The sequence below is a fragment of the Patella vulgata genome, chromosome 5, assembly GCF_932274485.2.
Source record: "Patella vulgata chromosome 5, xgPatVulg1.2, whole genome shotgun sequence".
NCBI lineage: Eukaryota > Metazoa > Mollusca > Gastropoda > Patellidae > Patella > Patella vulgata.
Window position 1 is genome coordinate 77,620,059 of NC_065883.2, and position 21,440 is coordinate 77,641,498.

Sequence of the window (21,440 nt, forward strand, 5' to 3'; positions counted from 1 at the left end):
TAAAAAACAGATAATGTAAAGGGGATAAGCTGAAAATTTCAGTCAAATTGATCAACTCTGAATCGAGAATTTAGCAATTGTTTGCTCCTAGCTGGAAAATCCTGATGAAATGTCTCGGCCAACGTAGGGATCGAACACGAGACCTCCAGGTTAGTGAGTCATGTCTTACTCAATGAGCCACTGTGTGTTTGATCCAGGGATTGACCGAGGAATCCGGATGATTTCTCCTTGTGAGTTGTGTGACAAACAGTGCCTAGTCAATCGGAAGGGACTAAAATAACTACGATGAATACTTACACTCTGTAATATATTATTGCGATCAATCTTGATAGGAAGACAGGCGTGGGATCTTCGCGTATGCATCTGCCGTATTTCATGATAAAAAAACGTCTGTTTATCTAAAAACGTTTCCGAACCACCTGCAAAGCAAAAAGAAAAAACCTGTTACAATGTTGTTTTTTTCTTATTAACTCGGTTATTTCGATGGTACAATTTCTATTTGCGCATAGGGGTCTTTATTAGCAGTGGTGGGAAAACAGGAGACCCAGAAAAACCCTGATGTTTAGCAAGCACCCCTACTCTCTGTCATATACAAGTGTGGGATTGCAAAAACTACTTCACGTAACGACAGAAACCGGAGATTGTCAAAACAATACACAGACTGTGGTGTCCTAAACAGACAGAGAGACAGAGTTTAACGTCCACTCGACACAAACTAGGTCTTTTGGGGACTAACGTATGGTTTAGCAGTGGGAGGAAACTGGAGGACCCGGAGAAAACTCACGAGGTTGGACAGGCGACCCTACTCCTTGTCACGTACAATAGGGGATTCGAAACCACGGCAGTTGACTCAATGACAGACCTTATCATACAGCGTGCACATGTTAACCATTCGGCTGTCCCCCCTCTCCCGCCCCCCCACACCCCGTCTCCTAAATAGGTTTGAAATTTACAACCCAATACTAGAAGTAAAACTTACCTATATTTTTGAGCAGAAAGCTAGTAAATGTGGCCGCTATAACATTTCTATCTTTGGCAGCTATAACTATCGGGGGCTGAGATCCGTCGTCAATCATAAACGTTGGAGCGTCATAATGATTGTTATAGCCATTAAAATAAAACTACAAAAAAAAGAGAAAAGATTAATTTTAATAATAATAATAATTTATCGAACCTTAGCGCCAAAATCCAGCTTGTACAGCTGCTCCGTGGCACTTGTATAAAAAACTAATACATTATTATTAACATGCGGTATAAAAAATATAGATTACCGATATACATTTTAAAAAATAACTAAAATTAAATATAACACAGGAAAAAAATACAAAACAGGTAGAATATCATAGAAAATATCTACATTAAATATTATTTTTTTTAAGAAATGGAGGAAAGATGGGCTTTATAAATTCTAAGACATTTAGATTGGATGAAACGTAGAGGTCCATCTGTGTGACCATAGACGTACATATAAAACAGCCTGTCACAATCGGAAATCAAAGGATAGTAGGCAAAACTGCACAAGTAACAATTATGATGTCCAATATTGTATTTGATACAACTGTGTTAAAATGGTAATCTTGATTTCAAAAAGGTAAAAAAGTGATTTTGACAAATAATTGTGATAGGGCCTTATATCAATGACGTAACAATATGTGACTAACCTTGGTTGAAGGACAAACTCTAAAAGTATACAACTTTTTTCCTATTATTTTAAAATAAAATTCCTTGAGTGTTAATTGCTGTAAAAAAAAAAAAAAAAAAAATAAATATAATAATTTGTCATATATATATCTCGATGGCATCGAGAGTTGATTATGGCCTGGATCAGTTAATTAATGTCTAATGTTTAATATGAAGATGTGGTTCCCCCTTGTCAGTGATGCAGGACGGAGGACCTGACAAGGACAGCTGTAAAGTCCTTCGGATGATACGAAAAACCGAGGTCCCATGTATATATTGCAATGCACGAAAAAGACCCCCTGGCAGTTGGAATTTGATATAAGAGTAGGCGATAGTGCCGCTGCCCAGGCAAAATTTCCCTCATAGCACACTGTATGGCGTATGCCCGTCTTCATTAGCCCAGTATAGGAGCAGAAAAGAAAGACGTTAAACTCCATTTCATTTCATTTCATTTCAATATGATTTCTACTGATTACCATTAACAGTTTTGAGATGGGGATCCTTGTATAAATCGTCAAATTTTCCGGGCTGTAGATATGATATACTTTCATATAAATTATTGTACATTGAATTCCAACTGCAAAGGGATCTTTTACGTGCATGCCAATGTACACACGGGACCTCGGTTTTCTGTCCCATCCGAACGACTAGACAGCACCACTGACAGGAGGAAATCATGTCTGAAAATCCTGATGAACTTTCTAAGCCAATGCAAGGATCGAACACGCTACCTCCAGGCTAGCTACCATGGCTCCCCTTTCTGGAAAGAATCAATCATAGCTATCACTTACCTTTGGTGATACATAAACGTAAACTTTCTTCGGTCGATCCAACTTCTCGTGGTTATACGATATTAGACGAGCCTCATACCAAATACTGTGAGTTTTTTTGATTAAATTTTTACTAACATGGACCATTTCATCAGCTGTTATAAATATAATAAAAAATTTTTTTATAAGACCCCAACTACCGTAATTTCGTTTGTAGTGAACTCTTCAGATTGGACTCACCTGGCAGGCTTTTATTTACAGTATTTCTAAATCCTGGTGGCATTACCATGGTCACAAATTGGCAAAGTTATCCAGGTTGGCCTCTTAGCTGGGCTGAAGAATTTAATTCAAGGGTCGGTAACTCGCTTACAGGGGTTGTCAATTGATCGGTTAGATTGTTAGCAATTTTTTATTTTGATAATTCCATTGTAGTTATTTTTAAAGTAATGATGCATGATTTGCATTTTGTCGAAAAAAATTTTCACGGATTAATCCACGCTAATATGTACTCAAGATTGATTATATAACATTTAATTAAGAACATCGAAATACCAAAACTAGATAATTCCGCGGCTTGGATTCAATCGGATAAATTACAGGCCCATTAATCTGGTTCACAGCACATAAAAATGGTGGGGTTCTTGTTACATAACAAGCAGAGATCCATACAATTTTTAATTCATCATATCTTTGTAATTACAGAACGGAATGGCACCATATATAGAACTAATATTCATATTAATAAGCTTAAAATTCATCATAACTTGGTAATTACAGAACAGAATGGAACCATTATTGGACTGATATTCCTGTTAGAGATTCACCTTTCACGGCATTGTAGCGTCCATAGGGTTCCTGTAGTGCTAAAATCACATCCTTAGTGTTTAATAGTAATCACACATAAACAATTATGCAAGACAAACCCGCGGACATGACACATAATATACCACACACATTAAATCATTTTTGGACATATTCCAAAACGTGATTGCAAGGGCTTCCTAGAGAGCTAAAATCACACTCTGAGTGTTTAATAGTAAGCGTAGGAGGACCGCACCACACATAAATAATTACACAGGACAAACCCGTGGACATGACACGCGATATACACAGACACCTCAAACAACAAGCAAACAAACACATCTTCCAGACATACAATAAAAACAATAAGGAACCAAACATATCAAATCAAGAATCAAGAATGATTATATAAAAAAATTGTTGACTTACGACTTAGAACTAGTATATTAAAATCTCCATTCTTTAACTTGATGTCACCGTAACTAACTTGAGCTTGAAAACAGCCTGGACGATCCATCTTTATATGCATAGTTAAACGTTTTCCGACTGGATCGTAATAAATCTGAGTTGTGGGGATATAACGTGTGTGCGTCCCAGCCTAAAATAAAATAATATATATTATAGATTGAGATATTTAGGCCTACTGGATCGGGGTAGTATTATTTATTTTCATGGTAATATATTTTCGTGGTAATATAACTTATTTTCGTGCTGATATAACTTATTTTCGTGGTGATATAACTTATTTTCGTGGTAATATAACTTATTTTCATGGTATATAATTTATTTTCATGATAATATAACTTATTTTATTTTTTGTGGTAATATAATTTATTTTCGTGGTAATATAACTTATTTTCATGGTAATATAACTTATTTTATTTTTTGTGTTAATATAATTTATTTTCGTGGTAATATAACTTATTTTCATGGTAATATAACTTATTTTCATGGTAATATAATTTATTTTATTTTTTGTGGTAATTTAATTTATTTTCGTGGTAATATAACTTATTTTCATGGTATATAATTTATTTTCATGATAATATAACTTATTTTATTTTTTGTGGTAATATAATTTATTTTCGTGGTAATATAACTTATTTTCATGGTAATATAACTTATTTTATTTTTTGTGGTAATATAATTCATTTTCGTGGTAATATAACTTATCTTATTTTTTGTGGTAATATAATTCATTTTCGTGGTAATATAACTTATTTCCATGGTAATAAAACTTATTTTCATGGTAATATAACTTATTTTATTTTTTGTGGTAATATAATTTATTTTCGTGGTAATATAACTTATTTTCATGGTATATAATTTATTTAACATTCACTTAATAAATCAAAATATCAACCAGCTTGGATTAAGAAGTTGTCCATCAAGCAATCTATATAAAACACAGATCCTTTTTCGTTTCGTTTTTTATAGTTCAAAATTTTGTTTTACTACACTAGGATCTGGAAGACTTATTATATAACCGCGTTCTGGATGATGACAAATGTGGTATTTTGTTTTTGCCACGTTACAACGTTGTGTCAAAAATTTTAACACGTTTTTGCCACATTTGGATAAAAATGCCGAACGAGGCATTCTGAGGTTTATAGTGTTATTTTTTCAAAATCATTGGATGTTAAACACTCATCTCAATTCATTTCACTTTCCCTTTAATTCCCATCCCATCCTATGGTGTATTTCGAATTTGATGAACAGGAAGTGTATGGCATATGTCCATTAGCCCAGTTGGTGCTCAAATGTAGGGGGTCATTAAACCCCATTTCATTTCATATTATTTTCTCGGCCCCCATTCCCATTTTAATAAAACGAAATAACCCACCTCTGTTACTCAGACGGACGGGGGCGACGGCAATATACGACCACATTTCCATGTGGACATTAATAAAAATGAAATAACCTACCTCTGTTACTTTTATTTTAAAGTAATTACTCTGATCTGTTTTATATGTTGCTAGGTTACCAAAACTATCTCTGGTTTCTATGGTTAGAGGATGTGAGGAACCAGCCGTACACACGACTGTGGAACTATAATTCATAAACCCAGTTTTACCCGCATCAACTGGTCCTAAAAATATATAATTTACTGATTAAATCCATGCAATACTAGAATTCTTATGAGGAAAATCATAACTAACTGTCTCAGTCAATGCTGGGATCAAATCCAGGAACCCCTGATTAGCGTTGCAAATGATACAGACAATACTGCTAGGATCAAATCCCGGACTCCCTGATTAGCGCTGCAAATGATACAAACACTAAAAGCCAAAAATCTAGGTGTCTGTTCCTACATAACAAGGGGGAACCAGGCGGGCCAAATCCCAACAAACTTTCTCAGTCAATACCAGAATGGATCCCAGAACCTGCCGTGCTGCCAATAGAATAAAAGGGACCTCCATTTTGAGTCCCTTCCGATTGATTAGGCACTTTTTGCCACACAATTGATAAGGAAAAACCGTCAGGATTCCTTGGTCAAAATCTGGATCAAACACTGAACCTCCAGATTAGTGCTGCCAATAATCAACACAGGACTTCCATTTTTGTCCCTTCCGATTGACTAGGCACTTTTTGCCACACAACTGACCAGGAGAAACCATTGGAATTCCCCGGTCAGAACCTCCAGATTAGTGCTGCCTATAATCAACACAGGACTTCCATTTTTGTCCCTTCCGATTGACTAGGCACTTTTTGCCACACAACTGACCAGGAGAAACCATTGGAATTCCCCGGTCAGAACCTCCAGATTAGTGCTGCCAATAATCAACATAGGACTACCGTTTTTAGTTTCATCCTATTGACTAGGCACTTTTCGCTGCACAACAGACAAGGAGAAAATATACCAGGGAGATGCTAATTGTAGGCTGGTTGGGGAGGTTCGGGTGTTTCCGAAGTCCAAGATGGTCGCTTTATAAAAATGCAAATTTTTGGGGAATACTAACCCTAAACCTTTTTAGAAGACTGAACTTGGATCTAATTTACCATTTACCCCTCTTAAAAGGGTTAGGGTAAGTATTAAATACTCATTTATATAAAGTGGCCATTTTCGACTCTGGTATTATGCGAACCTCTGAAACTGGCCTACAATTAGCATCTCTCAATATAACATGATCTACCTCGGAACCTCCTTGTTCGTGATCTAGCGTCTGGATCTGATTTACCTTTTACTCCTCTTAAAAGGCTTTGGGTTAGGGGTAGGGTTAGTATTTCTAAAATTACAAATTTCTATAAAGTGTCCATTATGGACTTCGGAAATACCTGAACCTCCCCAACCGGCCTACAATTAGCATCTCCCAATATAACATGATCTACCTCGGAACCTCCTTGTTCGTGATCCAGCATCATATTCAAAATCCACGCTCAAATCCCCATATCTATAAATATCCTTACCTGCTTCAAAGACCTTGTTAAAGGGGCTACCCTTTATGTGTCGTGCTCCGATCATCACTGAGATATTATAAGTTCCTGACTTGTGTACCGTAAAACTAACTTTAGCCATGTTTGATGAATCAGGTTCTTTAAAACCAGACTCCATGTTGTGGGCCACTTTAACTCCCTGGTGCATGATCTCCACCAAGATATTATCGTGTGATGTAACAGGATAGATCTTGCCATTCTTCAGAAAAAACTGAAATTTAATTAAAATACCATTAAATGTCTTTGATCTCAAACATGCACTTTTCAGACTATATTTAATTTTTCATACTTATCTAATCAATGTTAAAATGTACTCAAACTCATCGTTTGAAATTTGATTAAGAAAAGCAAATAAAAGTATGCAAACAATATCAAATTTTCCACGACTTGATCAACGCTAAATTGTAGTGAAATTGATCATTTAAAGGAGCATTATGGGAGATTAGATAAAGAGTTGACAGTTGTCACTATAATAGTTAACAAATAGATAACGTAAAGAGAATATGCTGAAAATTTCAGTTAAATTGCCCAACTCTGCACCGAGATATTAGCGATTGAATTTTAGGCCTAGCCTCGATCATCAATACTAAAATCAGTACGATAAAAAAACAAAGTCTTGATTATCCATATTTACTTTAAATCAACCATCACAAATTGTATTCAAATCCAGTAAACATCACAGGCTAACAATGGCATCAAGAGTTGATTATAGTCTGGATACGCTGAAAATTTCAGTTAAATTGCTCCACTCTGAACCGAGATATTAGCGATTGAATTTTAGTCAAATTAATGCACTTTGAACCGAGAATTTAGCGATTGAATTTTGGGCCTAGCCTCGATCATCAATACTAAAATCAGTACGATAAAAAAACAAAGTCTTGATTATCCATATTTACTTTAAATCAACCATCACAAATTGTATTCAAATCCAGTAAACATCACAGGCTAACAATGGCATCGAGAGTTGATTATGGTCTGGATAACTTAAATAATGTCCAATTTTTAGAAAACATTTCAGGCCTAAAAAAAGATCCACAATAGGCAGATTTACCTCTTGTGTAATGTGTCGTTAGCATTTAACAATGAAAAAAACCAAACTAAAACATCAACAGTGGATAGTCACAACTTTCACATATAGTTTGTTAGGAAACGAAAATATCTTAAATGGCGATCTCCAGATTGAATATTCCTAATATTGCTGTGTCACTTTGACTATGAATCCAAATACAGCGACCTCAAGGCTGATGATAACATCCAATACAAACTACTTCATGAAAACATTAAGCATGATATGAGAGGAACATGATCATGTATCGTTATTAAATATGATTAATAGTCAACAAATCAATCAGTTTACTTGGATCCAAAAAATTTATACATGGTCCCCCAGAATATTGTTCTTAATCCATTTGATCAGAATCGGCCAGCGGTTGGAATTGGGTCACTAGAGGTCATCGCCATCCTCAGGGAATAGCGCCAATATATAACCTTCCATTGCTATTTAACGATGCGTTATGTAAGAGCTAAATCTGCCTATTGCAGGTCTTTATTTTGCCATCAAATGTTAAATAAACTATTATTTAGACATTTATTCGCATGACAAGCCTCTAATCAACTCTATTGACATGCGTATGATGTGGAAGGAGGGGAAGCTGCACCATTAATTCATGATTTCCAGCAGTTCCGTTCTGTCTAATTCAATTTATTGTGTTTATATGCGATCATAAAAAAAGATTCTCTCACATGCTATGCTTGTGATTTGATGTTGTTACATTTATAATTTCAAGATTTAAATGTATCCCTCAAACAAGAGAGAGGGAGGGAGAGAGAGAGGGAGGGAGGGAGGGAGAGAGAGAGAGAGAGAGAGAGAGAGGGGGGTTTAACCTCCACTCGACACAAAGTAGGTAATTTCTGTATTAACATGTGGTTCAATTTTACTTCAATAATTCGCTTGAGCGTAGGGGTAATTAGCAGTGGGGGGAAACTGGAGGACCCGGAGAAAATCGACAAGAATGGACAAGCGACCCAACTCTTTGTCACGTACAACCGAGGTCCCTCAAACGAGATTTAGAATCCCATTCATAAAAGTGGTACGGTTTCACTGTGTATCAACATATTTACAACTTGGCTTCGTCTGATTTATATTTTGATCAATTGAAGTTGACAAGATCAACAAACACTGGTTATTAACTGATTTGATATCATTGTAATTCAATCAGCCTTGGATATAACATTAACCTAAAGCAACACAACATTTAAAATCAGTAAAACCATCAAATAATGATTTTATAAAATACAGAGAGAGACAGAGACAGAGACAGAGAGACAGAGTTCCTCTGGATTTGTGGTTCCCCCTTTTCAGAGGTGTACAATGGAGGGACTGGCAAGGACAGAGAAAGAGAGTGAGAGATAGAGAGAGAGAGAGAGAGAGAGAGAGAGAGAGAGAGAGAGAGAGAGAATTGGGTTTAAGGTCCACTCGACACAAACTAGGTCATTTCGGGACTAACATATGGTTTAATTTTTTTATTTCAATAATTCACTTGCATGTTGGGGTCTTTAACAGTGGGAGGAAACCGATGGACCCAGAGAAAATCCACAAGATTGGACAGGCTACCCTACTCCTCGTCACGTACACAACCAGGGATTCGAAACCATGCAATTTGACTCAATGACAGACCTTATGATACAGCACACACACACACTAACCATTTCTTTGTTAAAATCACCAAACATCATAAAATTTTGACTTGGGTCCAATCTAAAGCTGACCATTCAATTTTGATAATGAGCTTATAATTTACAAGTGTTTAATTTCTAGATCACTGTTAAAAAATAAACAACCCAACTGAACAGCTACAAACTGGACACCAGTACAAATTAGATGATTTTGGATGATTTTAAATGATTTTTACAAAATTTTAAACATAGATTTGTCATTAAACGAATGTGAAATAATTTAATGCTAGATACACAAGATTAAATGATACCCGGTTTCCAGTGATAAATGTTAAAAACTGTTCCAATGTTTATGGGAATAAAGTCAAAAGGTTATAACTAGTTCTAAAGACAAACTCTCGGAAATCAATGGAAACATGTTTCATTTGCTTCAACCAGTTTTAACGAGAGATAGGTCACTAGGTTATAGCGATGTTTCTAAAGACGGGAGAGATTCCTGGTGAGGTTTTATAAATCAGCTCTATTCACATCCTAAGTAAATATAATACAGCCAAGTGTGAAAAAAATAAACTTGTAACATCTAAACATTTATTATCTAAGCTTCTTGACTCCTATCTTTATACAATAAAATAAATTATATAGCTGTGGATCATGAAGTCGCTCTCATTTTACTATTCAAATTCTAGTAATTTTTTAGTATTTATCGATATGAATTAAAACTAATGGAAATCATAGTTGTTCAGTGCATCGGGCACCTATATATAGCTCTGTTGATCCCTAACTAGAAGATCCTGGCAGCAATCCGAGTGTTGGCTGAATAAAGTCCTCTGGATTCGTGGTTCCCCCTTTTCAGAGGTGTACAATAGAGGAACTGGCAAGGACAGAGAGTGAGAGACAGAGAGAATGAGAGAGAGAGAGAGAGAGAGAGAGAGAGAGAGAGAGAGAGGGGGTAAGTCCACTCAACACAAACTAGGTAATTTCGGGACTAACACATGGTTCAATTTTATTTCAATAATTCCCTTGCACGTAGGGCTCTTTAGGGAGGAAACCAGATGACACAGGGAAAATCCACGAGGTTGAACAGGCAACCCTACTCTTTGTCACAACCAGGGAATCGATACCACACCAGTTGACTCAATGACAGACCTTATGATGCTGTGCGCACATGCTAACCATTCGGCCATCCAACCCCCTGGCAGGGACAGTGTCTACTCTTTTGGATGGGATGGAAAAATCAAATCCAGATGACTTGCATGCAAAAGAAAGCTTGACAGTTGGAATTTCCATAATAGCATAATGATGATCAGCTTAAGGAGGTTGGTGCTGAAAAGTAGAACCCGCAAAACCATTTTATTTTTAGTGTTAAATATAAAAGTCTCTGGTTTTCATTTAAGGGATTGAGGAATCCCTTGTAACCTACAATATGGTCAAAGTTGAATTTCTAACAGGAATATCAGTCTAAAAATGGTTCATTTCTGTTCAGTATTTATCAAGATATGACAAATATAAAATTTTTCATCATTAAACATACATTATGCAAGAGCTAAATCTTCCTACTGCAGGCCTTTCTTTAGGCCTGAGATGTTATCTAAATTATTAATTAGACATTAATTAATTTATGAAAACAATAATCAACTCTCGATGCCATCTTATGTGTCCAATTTTCATTAGATTTGAATCTGATCTGCTGCTTTATGCCCTTGCATTGATGATTAACACCAAAACTGGATAACCGATTTTAATTATTGTGACAGCGGTAACAACGACAATCAACGGTACAGAGATTTTAAAATAAGGTTTTCTCGGCTTAGAGTAAAGCAATTTGACTAAAATTTTCAGCATATTCCCTTCACATTATCTAACTTTAACCATTACAGTGAGAACTTCCAGCTCTTTACCTAATCTTCCATAAAGCATCTTTAATAAAATAATAACTTAATCTTGGCCTGGATTAAGCCATGAAAAATTCGATATTTTCGGAAAAATGGACAGAATCTTTGAGAAACACGATACTTACACTCCCGCCTGATGATTAAAATATTAAAAAAATTTGTTTTGTGCAGATTTTAACCAACAAAAACATCCTAAAGTTTGAAATCCATACCAAGCATTTTATTCTTTCTTTGACTAAACAATTAATTAGATTTTTATAAACATGTTAAAATAATGACTGCAGATCATCGAAAAGACACTAAAATGGATTTTAATGTCAACAGCATCGTGCAATATTCAATAAAAATCATTACATTCCTGAGATTCAACAAAGATATTGTTCTATTCTTTACGTCAAGCATTCCATTGTCAACTTTCTCGAAGATCTTCAATTAAATAAAAAATTCACAGCTCCACTAAAATTCATTTCCATTAGAAAAGCACTTAAAATATCTTGGAAAAATTCACTGAAGTTGCAAATGTCAATAATATCACACTACTTTTCTGGGTTCGCTTGAAAATATTATCTGTTTTTCGATACTCACTCGAGACGGATCTTAATGTAACACAAGCTTGACAAATTTACATTTCCTCTTCTGGTTTATTTAGCGGAAATTTTCTAATCCAGTTAAAATCGACATATTCACTTGTCGTATCAGGTTAACGCATCCATAAACAAAATTTAAACTCTGAAATTTCCTCCGACAGCGCGTCTCATATACATTTCCAATATTTCATAGCCAAATTTAAAAGAAGCTTCTGCTTTTAACTTTAAATTGGCTCGTCTATAAATCAGTTTCATACTCGAAAAAATACGAACGTCTACAAAAATGTCTATCCTGCTCAATTTAAAATTCGACATCAGACTGTTATTTCAGTCGGCTCGTCCGCGGAGATCTCGTTTCGTTGATTGAAAAGCGAAAACTGATCGAGAATTTATCGTGACCCAAGACAATATGACATTTGCGAGATTTAGAGCAACGTCCGTCCTATCCTGATTCATCACTTTAATTTGTTCAATCCATTAAAGAAACCTGCAACTTTCTTTACTTTTTCGACAACGTACACATTGATATAATATAACGATTTATCGAACACGATAACAAGCTATATTTTACCGCCAGAATCTCACTTGTATGCAACAGCTCGTATACCACGGCTAATAATAACGGTCAAAAATAAATCTTAGTTTTAGGCTGTTTGACAAGCTCTCTCAAGAGATAAACCAATATTCCGAGAAAACTCATTAAATTTATAACCCATGTCGATCGTGGAGACTGATGATTTAACATGCTTGGAACAAATTGACACGACGAGGGAGAATAAACAATTAGTATAATGGTCTAAATCGTAGTGGGGGTAACGAGGGTGGATTTCACAATCTAATCAGATCTAATTGATCTCCGTGGTAATAGAATAAATAGAATTACGTTTATTTCCTGATCTCCATTAAATTATTCTTAATTCTTCTATTGTGGAAAGGGGTTTAAAATTTCATCAGAAATTTTACTTATGTTATTTTGGGAGTAGCATGTGGTAATTTGGGGAGTATGCCATCTTGTCAGTACTTTACATAAATCATTTTTAATTCTTCTATCGAGGAAAAAGGTTTAAAATCTCACCAAAAATTTTACTTATGTTATTTTGGGAGTAACATCTGGTAATTTTGGGAGTTTGTCGTCTCTTCAGTACTTTACATAAAGTATTCTTAACTCTTCTATCGAGGAAAGAGGTTTAAAACCTGATTGGAATTTCACTTTCATTATTTTGAGGGTAACCTGTGGGGATTTGGGGAGTTTGGCGTCTCAGTTTTTTTACATAATTTATTTTGGGGAGTTTGGCGTCTTGTCACTATTTTACATAATCTATTTTGGGGAGTTTGACGTCTCGTCACTATTTTACATACCGGTAATTTATTTTGGGTAGTTTGACGTCTCGTCACTATTTTACATAATCTATTTTGGGGACTTTGACGTCCCATTCACTATTTTACATAATTTATTTTGGGGAGTTTGGGGTCTCGTCAGTACATAATTTATTTTGGGGAGTTTGGGGTCTCGTCAGTACATAATTTATTTTGGGGAGTTTGGGGTCTCGTCAGTACATAATTTATTTTGAGACTAACAAGTAATATTGGGAGCTCCTTTAAAATATTTGTCTACGTTTTATGTTATTTTGTATGTGTAACAGAATTTTTGGGGTTTAATACAATCGGCGACATTTTATACGGGTTAATTTGTGACTAACATACAGTAATATTTCCAGGTTAATATCTCATTCTAATTTCTCAGATAACACAGAGACTGAACTTGGGACGTCCTGGTAAGTGACCAAGTGCCTAGTTCACTGAACCACAAGCAAAAACAAACCAAAAAAAAAAGTCCAAATGCTGCCGTGTCTTCTTTCTTTTTGGTTATGTATCTTCAAGGCCTTTAAATTCAAACTTATGACAACCTGACAATTTTTTGGATGTACATGGATTTTTTTTCACAATAGCAAGATATTTTCTTTTTACAAATATGTCTATTTTTAGCAGTATCCATAATATGTCAATTTTAGCATTATGTCAATTTTAGCATTATGTCAATTTTAGCATTATGTCAATGTCAATTTTAGCATTATGTCAATTTTAGCATTATGTCAATTTTAGCATTATGTCAATTTTAGCATTATGTCAATTTTTTTAGCATTATCATAATGTCAATTTTTAGCATTATGTCAATAAATTTACTTTAAGGTTAAACTCTTTGAAAAGTCAGATTTTATGGCCAGACTTAATTCACAGGTAAGTTCTCGAGCCAGTCAGCTACGACCGGGAGATATAACTCAAGCAAGAGCCCTGTTTAATTCAGTTACAGCTGCGCAGTTTCAGAGCTAGAATTTTTAAGATCAATAAAAATAAATTCAAGTAGATCTTTGTGAACGAGACTAGGATATAAAACTGAAACAAAACCCTTATTAAGTTACGTCTATTGAGATCACGATTCTATTATGATCAATAAAAAAAATTTGTGGAATTTCTGTCTAATAATAATAATAATAATAATGTATATTTGTAAAGCGCTATATTTGTAAAGCACCAATCCATCCACAAATGCATACTCTATGGTCACTATTTACACACATATCTTGATCCATTCTAGCTAAAATACACTGGTAAATAGATGAGTTTTTAGTTTTGTTTTAAAAGATTCAAGTGATGGAGTTGTTTTAAGGTGATGGGGTAAAGAATTTTACAATATAGGTGCACTGTACTGGAATGTTCTAGAACCGAAAGTTTGTAGATTATACTTTGGAATGTGTAATAAGCACAAATCTTGTGGTCTTTTCTGTAGGGGGTGGTATGTAACGGTTTATTAGCCCTGATAGATATGCAGGACTGGAACCATGAAGACATTGATAAACAATACAAAGAGAGAGAGACACAAACTAGGTCATTTTGGGATTAAGACATGGTTCAATTTTATTTCGTGGGTCTTTAGCAGTGGGAGGAAACCCGGGGACCCGGAGAAAACCCATGGGGTTGGACAGGTGACCTACTGCTTGTCACGTACAACCGGGGAATCAAAACCACGCCAGTTGACTTAATGACAGACCTTTTACAATACAAAGAAGTTTGTAGTCAATTCTGGAACAAACTAGTATGTTTTGTGACTAGGGTATTATTAGAGATAAATGTATTTGTGTTATTGATTTACGCTCGCTCGTCTGACCGGTAAGTACTGATTTAATATTTCCTTTCGGCCATGAAAGATGGATGAAGATTACGATATAATAAGGTCACTGTCTAGAAAGTCAGACAAAGATGGAAATAGTAATACTAGTAATCAACAGAATCAAGCCAGAGAGAGAGAGAGATAGAGAGAGAGAGAGAGAGGGAGAGAGAGAGAGAGAGTTTAACCTCCACTCGACACAAACTTCATCTTTTTGGGTTTAAGTATAGAATTTTCTAGGTGTAATGTTCACCCGACACAAACTTTGTCTTTTTGGGTTTAAATATAGAATTTCTAGGTGTAATGTTCACCCGACACAAACTTGGTCTTTTTGGTCTTTTTGGGTTTAAGTATAGAATTTTTAGGGGCAAAAGAAACCGGAGGACCCAGAGAAAATTAAAGAGGTTGGATAGGTGACCCAACTCGATCTTTGTTATGTACAAGCTAGGAATCAAAAGCACGTCTGACTTGACTCAATGACAGACATTATGATGTAACAGGCAGATGTTAAACCATTCAGAAAACCCTAGAAATCATGATCCCTGGGCAGTCAAAAGGCTTTTTAAATATATCAACACAGTACAAAAAATCATGAGACTAACAAATAATATTTGGAACTGCTTTAAAATATTGTTTATCACGATCGCTGGGCAGTCAAAAGATCTGTTAAATATATCACCATGGATCAAGCAATTAAAATAAAATTTGTGAACTCACCTTGATTCTGAATGAAACAGTTTTTCCTACAATCATTGGTTCCTCCCAATCCCAATCGACCGTACATGACTGTGGTGCAGGATAACGGCCGGTGAAGAAATCAAATATGGTCGTCTTTGACGTCGGGAGGGAGAGAGACGGTAGAGAGATGGGAAGAGAATGAGACTGAAGCCAGTTGATGTTCGGACCCAGCAACATGACGGCACCCGTTAAAGCTGAACTACCTATCACCATTATCACTGAAAATAAAAAGATTCCAATTTATTATTTCCATAAACATTAAAGCTGAACTACCTATCATCATTATCACTGAAAATAAAAAGATTCCAATTTATTATTTCCATTAACAACAATAACGCTGAACTACCTATCACCATTTGTCACTGAAAATAAAAACATTTAAAGTTATTATTTCCATTAACAACAATAAAGCTGAACTACCTATCACCATTATCACTGAAAATAAAAAGATTCCAATTTATTATTTCCATTAACAACAATAAAGCTGAACTACCTATCACCATTTGTCACTGAAAATAAAAACATTTAAAGTTATTATTTCCATTAACAACAATAAAGCTGAACTACCTATCACCATTTATCACTGAAAATAAAAACATTTAAAGTTATTATTTCCATTAACAACAATAAAGCTGAACTACCTATCACCATTTATCACTGAAAATAAAAACATTTAAAGTTATTATTTCCATTAACAACAATAAAGCTGAACTACCTATCACCATTTATCACTGAAAATAAAAACATTTAAAGTTATTATTTCCATTAACAACAATAAAGCTGAACTATCTATCACCATTTATCACTGAAAATAAAAATATTCCAATTTATTATTTCCATTAACAACAATAAAGCTGAACTATCTATCACCATTTATCACTGAAAATAAAAACATTTAAAGTTATTATTTCCATTAACAACAATAAAGCTGAACTAACTATCACCATTATCACTGAAAATAAAAACATTCAAATTTTTATCCTTTTCATAAATAACGTTAAAGCTGAACTACCTATCACTGAAAATAAAAATAAATTTAAATATTTCCATTAATAACAAACAAATTTCTTATTTCCCTCTATATATTGTGAAAAACTAATCCACTGAAAGGGATGTAATCGGGTGAGTTAAGTAGTCCTCGATATTAATCTTTGTTCTTCTGCAAAATGAAAATAAAGGTGTTGGAAGTAAGTCTGGATAAAAAATATTTCCTGTTTAGTGTAAATGGGTACATACAATAGTACGTAGAGGCGTAAAATGAGTAAAAGGCGTCAATTTTGCCCAGACTATATTGTGTCATTGGTAAACATTCGGATGTGACATTCCCCCCGTAGAACTATACTGGAATGAATGAATGAAAGGTTGTTTAATGGCACGTCAGCTCCAACCAGGATATATTGCACCAAAGAACTATACTGGGCATGATATTAAAGGGTCAGCCATCTTGTACTGTTGTAAAAGTACAGAGAGAGAAATGGGGTTTAACATCCACTTGACACAAACCAGGTCATTTTGGGACTAATATATGGTTCAATTTTATTTCAATAATTCGCTTGCGCGAAGGGGTCTTTAGCAGGGGGAGGAAACCGGAGGACCCGGAGAAAACCCACAAGGTTGGACAGGCGACCCAACTCCTTATCACGTACAACAGGGGAATCGGAACCCTGCTAGTTGACTCAATGACAGACCGCATGATACAGCGCGTGTGCTAACCATTCGGCCATCCACACCCCTCCCCTCCCCGTGTGGCCTGAAGAATAGACAATCTAATCTGTGTGGCCTAAAATGAATCTGTGTAATATAAGTTATTAATATACAGGAATCTGGGAAGGGATTAGGGAGAGATTAGTGAGAGATTAGTGAGAGATTAGGGTGAAAGGTCATCTCGGTTTAAATAGTTGATTAATATTTTACAGCGTGTGAGGTAAGGCGTAACCTATTTATATCACAGTTCCTCTAGAGTATTGATCAATACATAGCCAATCGAATCCAGTGAATACTTTATTTTGTTTAAAATTTAAAAACTTAAAAATATGGAATTAGAAGTTTTTGAGAAAAGTGATCAAGTACTATCTGTTTTTAAATTTTCTTGGATACAATTATTAAATAAAATATATTTTGTTTAAGAGAAAGTTCATCAGGATTTTTTGATGTGGTTTCCCCTTGTCAGAGGTGCAGAACAGAGGGCCTGAGAAGGACAGCTGTCTAGTCGTTCGGATGGGATCAAAAACCGAGGTCCCGTGCAGTTAAAAGATTCATTGGCAGTTGGAATATAGCCGCTGTCCAGGCAAAATTTCCCTTATAGTATGCCTATCTTCATTAGCCCAGTCGAAGCAGAACAGTCCCAGTTGGAGTAGAACCCCATTTCATTTCATTTTATCCCGCGTATGTGTTGGTGTACACATAAAAGAAGCCTTGGCAGTTGAAATTTGTAAAAAAGTGTGGTGTGTGTGCCCGCAATCATTATAGCCTGGTTGATGCAGAATAAAAGAAGGACGTTGATCCCAATATTATTTCCACTACCCTTCATTATCACAAAGTTCACTCTAGTACTGTACTTGAAGCAATAGGTTAGATACCAAAGCCAAAGGGAATACAGTTATAATTTCCCTCATAGCACACTGTATGGCGTATGCGTGTCTTCATTATCCCAGTATAGGAGCAGAACAGTAGAACGTTATAAACCTCATTTCATTTGGTAAATTTGCTTGAAGAAACAGCCAAGAAATTAAGCCAAAGGCGACACTGTTATAAGTACGAAGCCAATTTTAAAATTGTATTAAACAGGTTCCAAGTTCACAAAGCATTCGAATCTTCTCAGACTTAAGTAAAGAATTTACTCAACTTCCATTCACTGTTTATGAGAAATATTTTTGATCCAGAAACAAAAACCTTTGCACATCGTTTCTTATTGATGTATTTGATACCTTAAAACAACAAAAGTTTTATAAAGTTCTATATTTTAGTTAAACATACATTATGCAAGAGCTAAATCTGCCTATTGCACGTCTTTCTTTAGGCTTGAAATATTATCTAAATTATTAATTACACATTAATTAACTTATCAAGACCATAAACTCTATATGGCATCGCTAGCCTGCAATCTTAAGTGGATTATGCGCCGATTTACTGCATAACTTTCCGTCACAATTTAACGATTAAATGGATAATCGAGACTATGCTGTTTATATATCGTACTGACTTTAGTAATGATGATAGAGGCTAGGCGGAAATTTCAAATGTGGATCAATTTGAATGAAATTTTCAGCAAATTGCCTTTACATTATCTAGTTTTTAACTGCCAACTCGTTATTGAATCTCCCATACTGTACATGTATCTTTAAAATAAGGTGAACAATTTTGAGTAAATTCTGAACTTAAGTCTGAGAATGCTTTGTGAACTCGGAGCCTGTTGTTTATCATCAACAAGAAGAACCAGAGATTATTCCACAGTTCATCTCAGTTCTTACATGTGTTTATCATAGAAAAACAGCAAAACAATTTCTAGTAATAATTGTCTTGTTTACAATTCTAATTACCGCGGGGCTGGCAGATCCAATAGTTTAAAGGTCTATCATCCAGTCAAGTGGCATACTTTCGTTTCCCCGCTTGTATGTGAGAAGGACCAGGGTCATCTGTCCAATCTTGTGAGTTTTCTGTGGATCCTCTGGTTTCATCCCACTGCTAAAGGCCCCTATGTGCAAGCGAATTATTGAAATAAATTTGAACCATAGATCATGAGTAAAGTGGCACAGTTTCATTTCCCCACTTGTTTGTGAGAAGGAGCAGGGTCGTCCGTCCAACCTTGTGGGTTTTCTCCGGATCGGATTCTCCGAATTCCTTCCACTGCTAAAGACCCCTACGGGCAAGCGAATTATTGAAATAAAATTGAACCATATATTAGTCCCAAAATGACGTTTAAGTTGAGTGGACATTGGCTCTCTCACACTGTAATTTTTGCAAGAGAGATTGGGTTCGACTGCCGTGCTATATGTGTATTACAACACAAAGTGAGAAAACCTAATCATAATAACTAGTCAATATTGACTATGTCCACTAATTAAACAGAGAATATAAACAATATGGACTATGTCAACTAATTAAACAGAGAATCAATATTGACTATGTCAACTAACACAGAATATAAATACAGTTAATATACCATGCATTATATCATAATTACCTATAAGTTTACCTGTTATATAATTCTACCTATAGATCTACCTGCCTATAATAAAGTCATTACATATACTTACATATACTCAACGTTCATGAACAGGTTCACCTACCAAATCTCAAAACTTTACACAACAACTTTATATATAATCCATGAGAGAGAGAGAGAGAGAGAGAGAGAGAGAGAGAGAGAGAGAGAGAGAGAGATTAAATCCAGTCATACAAACTAGGTCATTTCAAGACTAACACATATGGTTCATTTTATTTCTATAATTCGCTTGCTCGTAGGGGTCTTTAGTAGCTGGAGGAAACCAGAGGAGCCGGGAAAAATCCACAGGATTGGACAGGTGACCCTACACCTTGTCACGTACAACCGGGGAATCGAAACCACGGCAATTGACTTCACAATGACAGACCTTATGATATTTACTGGATTATAATCCAATATCTCAATGCTCATTGATGATTTAATCCAGAAATGGACAATTGAGACTATTTTTTTTATTGTACCGACTTTAGTAATGATGATCGAGGCTAGGCCCAAAATTCAATCGCTAAATTCTCGGTTCAAAGTGCATTAATTTGACTAAAATTTTAAGTAAATTCCCTTTACATTATCTAGTTTTTAACTATTATAGTGAGAACTGCCAGCTCTTTTTCTTATCTCCCATAATGTATCGGATCTTTAAATCTCATTTGAAAACTTGACTGAAATTTTCAGTAAATTCTCTTTACATTATCTAGTTTTTAACTATTATAGTGAGAACTGCCAGCTCTTTATCTAATCTCCCATAATGTATCTTTAAATTTCATTTGAAAACTTATTATATGGTATAAATTACCATATTTTATTGACAAACCTCAATCTGTTACCTCATTTGAAAACTAATTTATTCAAACAGACTTTTTATTGAATTAATACATATTAATGTATTTAATTGTTGTTTTTTTTAGTATGTAGTTATTTTTTTGTATATTTAAATCTCAGTTGAAAACTAATTTTTATTAATCTTTAAAACTTTACTATTTTATTACTAGGCCAAGTTTTTTATCGGATCATCATAAATTGTTTTTTTTTGTTTTTTTTGTTTTTGATGGAGGATTCATACAAATAGTAATAAATAATTGTAGATATTTTCTTAATTAAATGTTTAATAATCAATTTGGGTATATTTTAGTGTGATTAATTAAGCTAAAAAAGAAAAACACATATTTATAGAAAACAACTACTAGTGTATTTTAAGGCGACGTTTCGAAGAGTATTCTCTCAACGTTATATATCAAGCTAATGATTAATTAAGCTGTTGTTTTAGGTCGTCCATGAAAGATGCTACTTGTAAATAAAAGATATTATTATTATTATTATTATCTAATACATTTATATAGCGCATCTTTCAACGAAGTGTTCAGATACGCTTAACTATAACAGGTACATTGTATGTCCACTCAATAATATCTTACCTCAGTACATCATGGTTGATTTGTCAGTCTGTAATATTTCTCTTTATCAATACAAAAA

At 34.7% G+C, this 21,440-nt stretch overlaps 1 protein-coding gene across 1 annotated transcript in view; it reads right to left on the reverse strand.

Annotated features, from left to right (window-relative positions):
• The window catches only part of LOC126822623 (apoptosis-resistant E3 ubiquitin protein ligase 1), a 76,820-nt gene that overhangs the window by 11,752 nt on the left and 43,628 nt on the right, over window positions 1–21,440 (reverse strand). Inside the window, exons 4-11 of the mRNA XM_050551606.1 lie at window positions 15,725–15,963; window positions 6,660–6,897; window positions 5,177–5,340; window positions 3,681–3,849; window positions 2,472–2,605; window positions 1,662–1,739; window positions 980–1,121; window positions 298–419 (exon numbers count right to left, since the gene is read on the reverse strand). Coding sequence (XP_050407563.1) covers window positions 298–419; window positions 980–1,121; window positions 1,662–1,739; window positions 2,472–2,605; window positions 3,681–3,849; window positions 5,177–5,340; window positions 6,660–6,897; window positions 15,725–15,963 — 1,286 coding nt within the window. The remainder of the gene's footprint in view (window positions 1–297; window positions 420–979; window positions 1,122–1,661; window positions 1,740–2,471; window positions 2,606–3,680; window positions 3,850–5,176; window positions 5,341–6,659; window positions 6,898–15,724; window positions 15,964–21,440) is intronic.